Source organism: Puntigrus tetrazona, chromosome 8, assembly GCF_018831695.1.
Source record: "Puntigrus tetrazona isolate hp1 chromosome 8, ASM1883169v1, whole genome shotgun sequence".
In the NCBI taxonomy this organism is placed as follows: domain Eukaryota; kingdom Metazoa; phylum Chordata; class Actinopteri; order Cypriniformes; family Cyprinidae; genus Puntigrus; species Puntigrus tetrazona.
In genome coordinates this window covers 1,843,373-1,853,372 of record NC_056706.1, presented here as the reverse complement: position 1 = coordinate 1,853,372, position 10,000 = coordinate 1,843,373, and the positions used below count along the sequence as shown (strand labels likewise).

At 39.6% G+C, this 10,000-nt stretch overlaps 1 protein-coding gene across 2 annotated transcripts in view; it reads left to right on the top strand.

Annotated features, from left to right (window-relative positions):
* Nucleotides 1–833: 833 nt before the first annotated feature.
* The window catches only part of si:dkey-178e17.3 (somatomedin-B and thrombospondin type-1 domain-containing protein), a 15,417-nt gene continuing 6,250 nt past the window's right edge, over nt 834–10,000 (top strand). Inside the window, exons 1-2 of one of the 2 annotated variants that reach the window (XM_043247946.1) lie at nt 834–1,224; nt 9,840–10,000. The exon at nt 9,840–10,000 is cut by the window's right edge and continues 25 nt beyond it. In XM_043247946.1, coding sequence (XP_043103881.1) covers nt 978–1,224; nt 9,840–10,000 — 408 coding nt within the window. In that variant the 5' untranslated portion in view covers nt 834–977. The remainder of the gene's footprint in view (nt 1,225–9,839) is intronic. The other variant, XM_043247947.1, reaches the window with a different exon arrangement.

Below are 10,000 nucleotides of genomic sequence, written 5' to 3'. Positions count from 1 at the left end.
GCGCCGATCAGATCAGATCCTGAGGCCTGGTTCTCTGCAGAAATGAGCCTCAGACATCATAAATATATGAAAATATGGGTATTGAGCAATTATTTTACTCAATTATTCAACATTTTATGCGTACATATGTATGTATGTATGTATGTATATATATATATGTGTGTATATATATATATATATATATATATATATATATATATATATATATATATATATATATATATATATATATATATAAATATATTTAAACTATTAATAAACATATTTAGACATATGGGTTTAAAACCTATATTGATCATCTCAAGTTATTTATTCTATTTAAGTATTTAAATTTAAAATATTAGACAACACGTTTATTTTTTATCATTAGGTTAATACAAATCCTTAAAATAGTATCGAGCAAATATTTGAAATCATCAATAAATAACAATTATTATTAATAATTACTTTTAAACACTGTAAAATCAAGAGCTGTCAGGTCTAAATAATGCAATATTTAATAATAATAATGGCAAAATAATGCTATTTTTCATATAGCATCATATATATATTTATATATATTATATGAATTTTTTTTGTAAAATATTAGATTTGTTGTATTTTAAATACTGGTTATTTAATTACTTTATAAACTCACATCTTAACTATAAAATGTATTTGTGCATGAAAATGTTGAATAGAAATCTAAATGTTTGTATTCACACACACTAAAAGGTTATTTAAAAGTTATGCATATAATATCGAATCATTGTTTTATTAAACTGAAAGTGTTTGTGTGGCGCGCCGAGGGTGTCATTGCGCATGCGTCCTGCGGGCGGCGCTGCGTCAGCGAGCGTCACCCCGCGCGCGCCTCAGATGAAGTTGAGCGATGCTGCTGACGGGACGCGTCTGAAAGCGCTCGGATTCGCGAGAAACTCCCACAAAGCGTCGTCTCCCGTACCGAAGCGACCCCCGAGGACGTTCCGCGAGACGCCGTGATGAAGATGACGACGACGGTGGTAACGCCGGCTTTGACGCGCGTCTGCGCGGTGATCGCGCTCGTGATGTGCGCGTGCGGCGGGTGCGAGGCGGGATGCGCGGACAGACCGGCACCGAGATGCTGCCCGGGACGGAATAACGAGTGCGCGGAGAGGAGCGCGAGGAGGACCGTGTGTTACTGCGACGCGTACTGCCGGAGGAGCGGCGACTGCTGCGACGACTACCAGAGCGCGTGCCACGTCTCAGGTGAGTCCGTTAGAAAAACCGCGGCAACCGCGTGAACCTGCTGCCGCGGGCGTGACGTCACGACGCTCCGAACTTTTGGAACGCGTTTAAATCTTTTTTTTTTAAAGGAATATCACCTAATTAATCAGGCTTAAGGTGATTTATATTAAACGATACGTGTGTTGTTGTTTTTTTACATGTTATAACAACAAATTAACTTAAACGTATAGTACGTGCGCGTAGGTGATAATTATTTGGCCGTTAATTAAATCGAATCGAATTTGATTAATATTTCCATTGATGTCTGGTTTGTTGGGATAGGACAGGATTTGGCTGAGATGCAACTATTTGGAAATCTGGAATAGGAGGGTGGGAAAAAAAAATCGAAATACTGCGAAAATCGTCACCGCGTATTACCAAAAAAGGTTTTTTTTTAATAATCTTTACTAATCCTAATGATTTTTGGCATAAAAGAAGTCAATGGGAAGTGAAACATAATGGTTAGGGGACTGTCCCTTTTAATACATCTTTGGAAGATTTGTGGTGTAGTGCGCAAAAGAAATCATTTTATTAACGTCTTTAATTTTTCATGAACGTCGATGCAAGCCAAACCTGTTTTGGTTACAAACGTTCTTCAGAACGTTTTTCATTTTTATAAGAAAAAAGAAAGTTACACGGGTTTGGAGACGCGTGTAAATGAAGGCCTTTAAATCAGAATCAGAATTTTTTTCGTTTCAAATATAATTGTTGTAAGTGTATTACGATTTGAACTGGATTTATCATTAAATATAACGCAAGTGAATAACTATTATGATGCTTTTATGCTCTTTTTGAAGCTTAAAAGTCATTTGTTTTGGCTATAAACAGAGCATCCACTCTTGCATTTTAAAGATGAGGGGGTAAATGAATGACAGAGGTTTAATTTCAACCAAACAAAACGTGGTCTCAAATTAGTTCTTTCAGCAGACCCGTCTGAACGAGATGATGGTTGATGAAGCATTGACAGAAACCAGAGGCTCAGAAGCAGCTGGTGTCTCCGAGAGTCTGGTTATTATCACGGCCGTCATTATCTGCTGTCTCTACGTCTCTCACCTGCTTCAGCTACAGCAACAGAGCTCAGAAACGGCTTCAAACACAGCGCGTGCATGTATATGTTTAAACATCAGTACATCGCAGCAGCTATAAAACACCCTGAGACGTCTGTTTGGACTCGAGCGAGGTCTTCAGTGTCTTCCGGGCTGGCCGAGCTCAGTTGTCTTCGTTAAAGCTGATTTTAAAACCTCTGACGGTCGAGCACATCGAAACCGACGAGCAAAGCATCTGAAAGCATCTCTCACATAAAGTCACACAGAGTTGGCTTGTGATTCTTAGTCCAAGCCGGATGTTGTTGGCGGGGTCGCTGTTGTCTTTGCGATCGCCGGCCGCTTTTATTATGTTTTTATTATGAGTAATGTTGGACTGGATGGGTTCGGTTGGTTTTGTTTTGTTCACGTCTCCAACTAACAGCTTGATCTGATTCATTCAGACACACACACACACTCACACACACTCCCTCGGCCATGATTACTGCCATATGTGTGTGTCTCAGCTGTAGACTTGATTATATATAGCTGAGGAAAACAAATATGTCAAATATTTGCTAACAGAAAAACAAAACTCACAGATTTATGAGTTCGGGTGTGTTTTGGGGCGGTGCAAAACAATTACATCAAATATAAAAAATTTAATGTATGTTAATATTTCTGTATTTGCTCATTAATTATATCAGTCCGCCACAGAGCCATTGATTTTAAAATAAGTGTTTCATGTAAGAATTAAAACAATGAAGTTTTGTTATGAATAGGGATCAATAACGATATGAATATTTACTAAACCATGCTAATGGTAACAATGATAGCTTATATACAATGTAATAACTATGGATATATTTTCACTATATATATGTGAGTGTATGTGTATGAGATATGTATATAAAATATGGGAGATAGTAGACAGAACTACCAAATTGAATACCATATTGTTAGATTATAGTATAGTGTGTGGAAATATATAAGTAAAAACTACAGCAGAATTTCATTACTAATTGTGAATATTCAGGATATATAACTTCCATTTTATGAAGAAGGATATCACATCAGCAGCATGGAGTCAGAATACACCCAGTTTTTAGCCAAGAACAGAATCTCTCTCTCTCTCTCTCTCTCTCTCTCTCTCTCTCTCTCTCTCTCTCTCTCTGTCTCTCTCTCTGTCTCTCTCTCTCTCTCTCTCTCTCTCTCTCTCTCTCTCTCTCTCTCTCTCTCTCTCTCTCTCTCTCTCTCTGTCTCTGTCTCTGTCTCTCTCTCTCTCTCTCTCTCTCTCTCTCTGTCTCTCTCTCTCTCTCTCTCTCTCTCTCTCTCTCTCTCTCTCTCTCTCTCTCTCTCTCTCTCTCTCTCTCTCTCTCTCTCTGTCTCTCTGTCTCTCTCTCTCTCTCTCTCTCTCTCTCTCTCTCTCTCTCTCTCTCTCTCTCTCTCTCTCTCTCTCTCTCTCTCTCTCTCTCTCTCTCTCTCTCTCTCTCTCTCTCTCTCTCTCTCTCTCTCTCTCTCTCTCTCTCTCTCTCTCTCTCTCTCTCTCTCTCTCTCTCTCTCTCTCTCTCTCTGTCTCTGTCTCTCTCTCTCTCTCTCTCTCTGTCTCTCTCTCTCTCTCTGGAGCAGGTTCTCTCTCTCTCTCTCTAATCTCTCTCTCTCTCTCTCTCTCTCTCTCTAATCTGTCTCTCTCTCTCTCTCTCTCTCTCTCACCCTGACTCCAAGATGTTGTTGTTCTCTCTCTTGGCTGTTATCTGGGATCATTGTTCAAGGCTGTGGGTCATTTACAGTTACAGTCTGAACCACAAATGAACTATATTACTACAGCAGAGTGACTGTATACTGGAGGGTTATATATTGGCCAACAGTTGAAATGTTTTAACCCTTACAGAGCTGGAACATTTACACTTAACCGTGTGAATCATATAAATATACCCATCCTATAGGCTGTGTTTCATGTATAAAACATATAGCCTGTAAATATTTTTTTAAATGTAAAATTTAATCTTAAGTATTATATCAAGGATTAATAACTTTAAGTCATACCATGCACCACTAGGTTCTGGCATCATCTTTATAATGTACGCAAGCATTTTAGCCAAAATCCCAGTCATCTGTCAGACAGCGGCCCACCGGACCAGATGCTGTAGATGTTAAACATTAATGCTGTCCAACCGTGAGTGCATGGCATGTTAAAAGCACCATTAATGCAGCTAATGGAGGTGAGGAGATGCGCATGAAGAAAAACCAAATGTAAATTCTGCCTTCGGGATTTCCTCACAGCTTCACAAGATTCAAAATCGAAACAAGCTGACTTAGGATGTGTTTTTTTACTCAGTCTGCTTCGCATCGCCTTAATAAACTTTAATTCTGCGAGCGTTTTCGAGATTTCGGCGTGTGCCTCGTTGGTTTTGTAGACTGGTCTTACTCCGGTGGATGATGAAAGATGCCATTTTGCGCGACTCCGTCTTTGCTGTGAGGTTCGTGTGTTGACGTGAGTCTGTTTGATGTCTCCCAGGACGGAGCTTTATTGTCTCTGTGACAGATTCCTGACGGCGGAGGAATGCTGAGGAATATCTGCGGTGGGTTTGGTGGCCCTCGTAAACACCCGAGTGCTGCGAGAGCGAACGCTGAACAGGAACATACTGGTGCACGTGTTGTGTGTTACCTGATGCACGCACATTTCACGAATGTGTTGATGTCGAGGAAAACCACATGTTCCTCTCTGTCCTCCTACGTTAATCTCCCGACGGCTCTAACGTTAATTAAGGCTCAGAAGAGCTGAAGATGTGCATTGCTTTGGCTCTTTCGAAATGATCCAAAAGGAGTTTGTTTCTTCATCATGTAGCATTGCATCAGTGTCTCTGCAGGGAATGGGTGTCGTCAGAATGAGAGTCCAAACAGCTGATTTAACAACTTTAACAGCACTCCAGTCCATCAGTTAACGAAAAAGAAATCAAATACATCATTAAGATGTTTTTAATTTCAAACCACTTCTTCCTGCTAAAACAACATGGCTTTCTGCTGCGAAATGGGCAATATCCAGTCCAAAACCACTCTAAACTAATATGTGGGTGGATTCTGATGTGAAGGATTTATAGGTTTTTGTGTGGCAATTAAATATTCTAGAGACTTTACAGAAATTGTAATAAATTCTAGTTTCTGATTCAGATTATTAATTAATGACTCTATGTAGGAGTCTTTTAGTAATTCATTCTTTTAGACTGATTCATTAAAAAGAACTAAAGAGTAATTATTTTACAATAGTGATGGGTATTTTGGCTTATTTTAGAGTCAATTTAAGCAATTACAAACAACTCTTTTGACTCCCAAACGACTTTTCGACGATTTGGTATCAGATCTGGCTTTAATAATATAATTGGTTTGATCTATGATTATGTTTATACCAATAATCTCAAATTTACATTATAATTGGTATAAAAGCTTTATATATATATTTATATAGAATTATCCAAATAAATCATGGAACACTGTGCTCCATATAAAACAAATAAATAAATAGCATCCAAATCATCACTCAACATTTATAGTAGCATAATTACAGTGAAAAATGTATATCAATATATCAAACATACGTATATCTAAAACATATGGAGCGCATGTGGCAAAAAGAACCGTGCTATTATTTGGTCTTGCAGTAATTCACCAGAAAATAAGTAAATCACGAACAACACACAGTTCACAGTAAATAATATAGTTCATAATTAACTCATCATGTTTGTTTTGTGCAATCAGTAACAGTGTTGCAACGGTAAGATTATTTGTAATGTTTTCTCTCTCGTTTCAGCAAACTCATAAAAATCCTCGTGCGCTTTAGATCCAAGCGTTTAGTGTGATGACTAAAGAACGCAGATGTTCGAGAGCCGTTAACGAATGGCATGAAAGTGGTTTGGCTCCAGTATTTTGTTTTAAAGAAGGCACCGCGTCTGACAAAGATGCAAAGACAATACTACATTTAAGACGTTGTTGGTAAGCAGGTCACCTGATGAGAACGCTTGTGACCTTTAGTGACCCCGGAGTGCGAGCTGACGGTGCGAGCGAGGGAAGGGATGTCTGGGAACGGGATGCAAGGCATATCTGCAGAACTAATGCAGGGGAATGTGGGGAATTTGACAGGGCCTTTGTATGGAGGTGTGTGTTTGTGAGTGTGTTTGCGTTCATTGTTGAGATGTGTCACTCTGGTGTGGAAGAACAGAAGAATGAGAACGAGCGAGACGCGAGGTCACAGAGAGACTGACGTGAATGAAATTTAGCACGAATAAATGTCCCATCTAGGTTCGGCAGTGTTTCAATGTGTTTGTATTTATAAAGCACGCACATTTCAATCTAGTTTAGTTGACCAAAGTGCTGTACGTAAAACATACACCTAATTACAGCATTTAAAGCATTTAGCTGTGGACGTATGTGTTTTCATAATTTGAGAAATACAGAGAAGGCTCTATCTCCCCTACATTTTAGTCTTGTTCTGGGAAACCAGAAGTGTTGACTGAGATCTCAATGACCTAATAGGGATGTACGTAGTAAGAGATAATGAAGAGCAAGACGGTTTACGGCCTTTCCAAAACGCAATACGATACCGCATTGGTTACCAGATGAGATAGATGAGACCGACGAGCCATAGTAAAGCAAGCTGCAGATGATGCATGTATTACAGTCTCAACTCTTAAAAAAGGGTTTCATCTTTGCTAGTCTATGAAGATGGTAGAAGCTGGAGCTCACAGTGGCATTCATTTGTTTATCTAGCTTCAGTTCGCAGTCAAATATAAAACCCGTCACCATAAAATGGGTTGGGGAACAAAAAAGGATCTGTATAACCGAAATAATTATGTTTCAGTGATAGATTTTACTTTAAGAAGAAAGTCATTTTTCCAGTGTATGGCCAGGAGGGTTTGGTTGTAATTTAACCTAAAATCGGCTTTGTGTTCTGTTTTCAATCACTTTTTTTTTGCTTTAAATCCATTTGTATGCCGTAAAACACAGAATTTAATGTTTTAAAGGATCTCAACAAATAGAGTGCCCATCATTCCAGACCAAACATGCAAGAATTGTGAGTTGTTTGGAGTTTATCTTCGTTTTATTTGCTCGTTGAGTGTAGCATATGTGTGCACTTGAGTTTTCTTCAATATTGGTGCAGTATTTCATGCATCAGTGCTTTGATATGGTTTCCAGCTGCAGTCTACGTGTGTGTGTGTGTGTGTGTGTGTGTGTGTGTGTGTGTGTGTGTGAGCGAGAGAAAGGTGTGCATGCACGCACACCAGCTGTGTGGTTTGCATGTTCTGGTGGATAACCTGAGCATATGTTACACGTACAGGAAGTTAATCCTAAAGATTTACTCAAAAGCACAAGAACAATGTCACATTACACCACAAACATGTGCATTAAGCTACTTCATGCTTTTTGGGAACCGTACAGTAGCCAGTGTTGTATTCATTCAGTCCAAGCACACTTCATTACCGTCTTAATTTAGCAGGATTAATGATGCACTGGACAAAAGTGATATATACGATTTCCAAGAAGAAATTCCGAGGATTTTTAAGAACGAAATGGTATTTTCTTATAAAACACACTGTTCTTTTTTAATAAACTTTATCCCAGATTTCACCTTATTGTGCAAGACACATTCCTTCTGACTAAACAAACCAAAAAAAAACATATCTTGTGAAATCTTTCTTTATTAAGAAGCTGCAAAATAACCAAGACTTTTTAGCTTCTAGTTGGTGAAAAGCTGCTTTGGGAGCTTTGACTTGGTGTTGTGATGTAACTTGACGTGTAGAAGCCGTACGAAGCAAACCAAAGACCCTAAATGTTTACTTGTTCTCTTGAATACGGGATCACAAACACTCAAGACGCTCTAGAATGCGCCACAGAAATCCCTGGCTCACTTTACAAACACTTTGGAGCGCGTGGCCCACGTGAAACAGTCGGGGATCTCGGTTCCTCTGAAGCCCACATGAGAGAGCAGCTGTGTTATTGGGATCCAGACTCGCTGGCGTTTGCTTTCTTCTCTGTTTGTGTGTAGTTTGAGGGTGTGTATGATGTCACGGCACACAGCTGCGCGATCGCAAACTCTTAACGTGATCGGCGTTCGTGCATTTTTAACCCGAACTCTAAACACACAATCGGGGGATCTGCTACCACGACCTAAAGCGTTAGTCCACCCCAAAATTTCAATTCTGTCATTAATTACTCAGCCGCATGTCATTCCAAACCCATAGGAGATTTGTTCATCTTCAGAAAGACAAATGATTGAAATCGGAGAGCTATCTGACCCTCCACAGACAGCAACTGAACAGATTCAGAAACATCGGTCAAACAGTCCATGTGACTTCAGCTTGCGACGCTTTCCACAAAAGTAACATGAATTTCTCAACTATTCTTCTCCCCTGACTTAACGTCTTCCACCATTTTTGAGAGTATCACAGTGTAATGCACGCTTTAACGTATTTGACGTAATCGGCCTTTACCTTTACATCCGGGGGAAGCACGTGCATGAACTTAATCAAAAGAATGGTTGAGTAAATTGTTTTTTTGCGCAAAAAAGCATCCTTATAGTGTCGCAGAACTGTTTTAGAACACACGGACTGTTTTACAGATCATGTTGCGTTCCGTGGAGGATCAGATGGCTTTCGGACTCAATACTGTACAGAATTTCAACACCCGGGTTGCCAGTTAGCAGAAAAAACTGCAACAGTGGGGGTTTGTAAAAGAACTGACATAAACAAAAAAGACTTGGTGTCCCTTTAAAATAAAAGTCGACCCATCAACTTACAGTATTAGGCTCGTCACCCCCAGTTGTCAATTGCATGTGTTGCTGTTGTTGCTTGCTTTCAATCTGGCAACCCGCATTAGTATAGAGTCTTGAGGAGGAGGAGGCAGGAAAACAACTGTGTTTTACTTTACTGCAGTTCACATTTCAGCTGCTAACTGTCAATATTACAGCCTTATAATTAGTTTTTAAATGAGTTTAGTATGCTATGCTAGTTGTTAAACTTAAAAAAAAGCAGATTCATTGGTTCCAGAGCCACAGTTCCATTTATGAGTCAATGATGTTGGAACTAATTGGAAAAACATACTACTTTGAGCAATCAACGAAAATACGACAAACTAAGGTCCTTGAACTCAGTGTGATTTGTTGGTTGAACAATGGAATTAAAGTTATCATCATAACTCAAAAGATTGATGCCAACTGTTGGTTTATTTTTTTGTAAAGTCAAAGCTTTTATTTTTAGCATGAGTGTACTGCTTTATATGCACTTGTTTCACTCTTGAGAACTGAATGCATTTTTTCTTTTCTTTTTTTTTTCTGTGTGCTTGAATTGCTCTTTTCCTCGAAATCTATTTCCATCCTTTGACCCTCAGAGCAGTAAATTCAGCTTTTTGCAGATTTACTGGTCTAAGGGGCTTGTAAACAGCCATAAAAACCCAGGTTTACGGCGTTTTAAAGGTTTAAAGTCTTAAAAGGCTGGTTTTACCCATGTAAAGTTAACGCATGTGAAGGATTTTTATGTTTGAATTAAAGAAAGCGTTTGCTCCTGTCTCTTGTTTTGCTCTCAGCAGCTATAGACTGTGAGGTCCGGCAGTGGGGCCCCTGGTCCCCGTGTTCATCCGTCTGTGGGGCAGGGACTACGGAGCGGAGCCGACAGGTAGCCACGCCCCCTCGCAACGGAGGCACGCCCTGCCCCGACCTCAAACAGCGGCGCGGGTGTCTCGCTCAC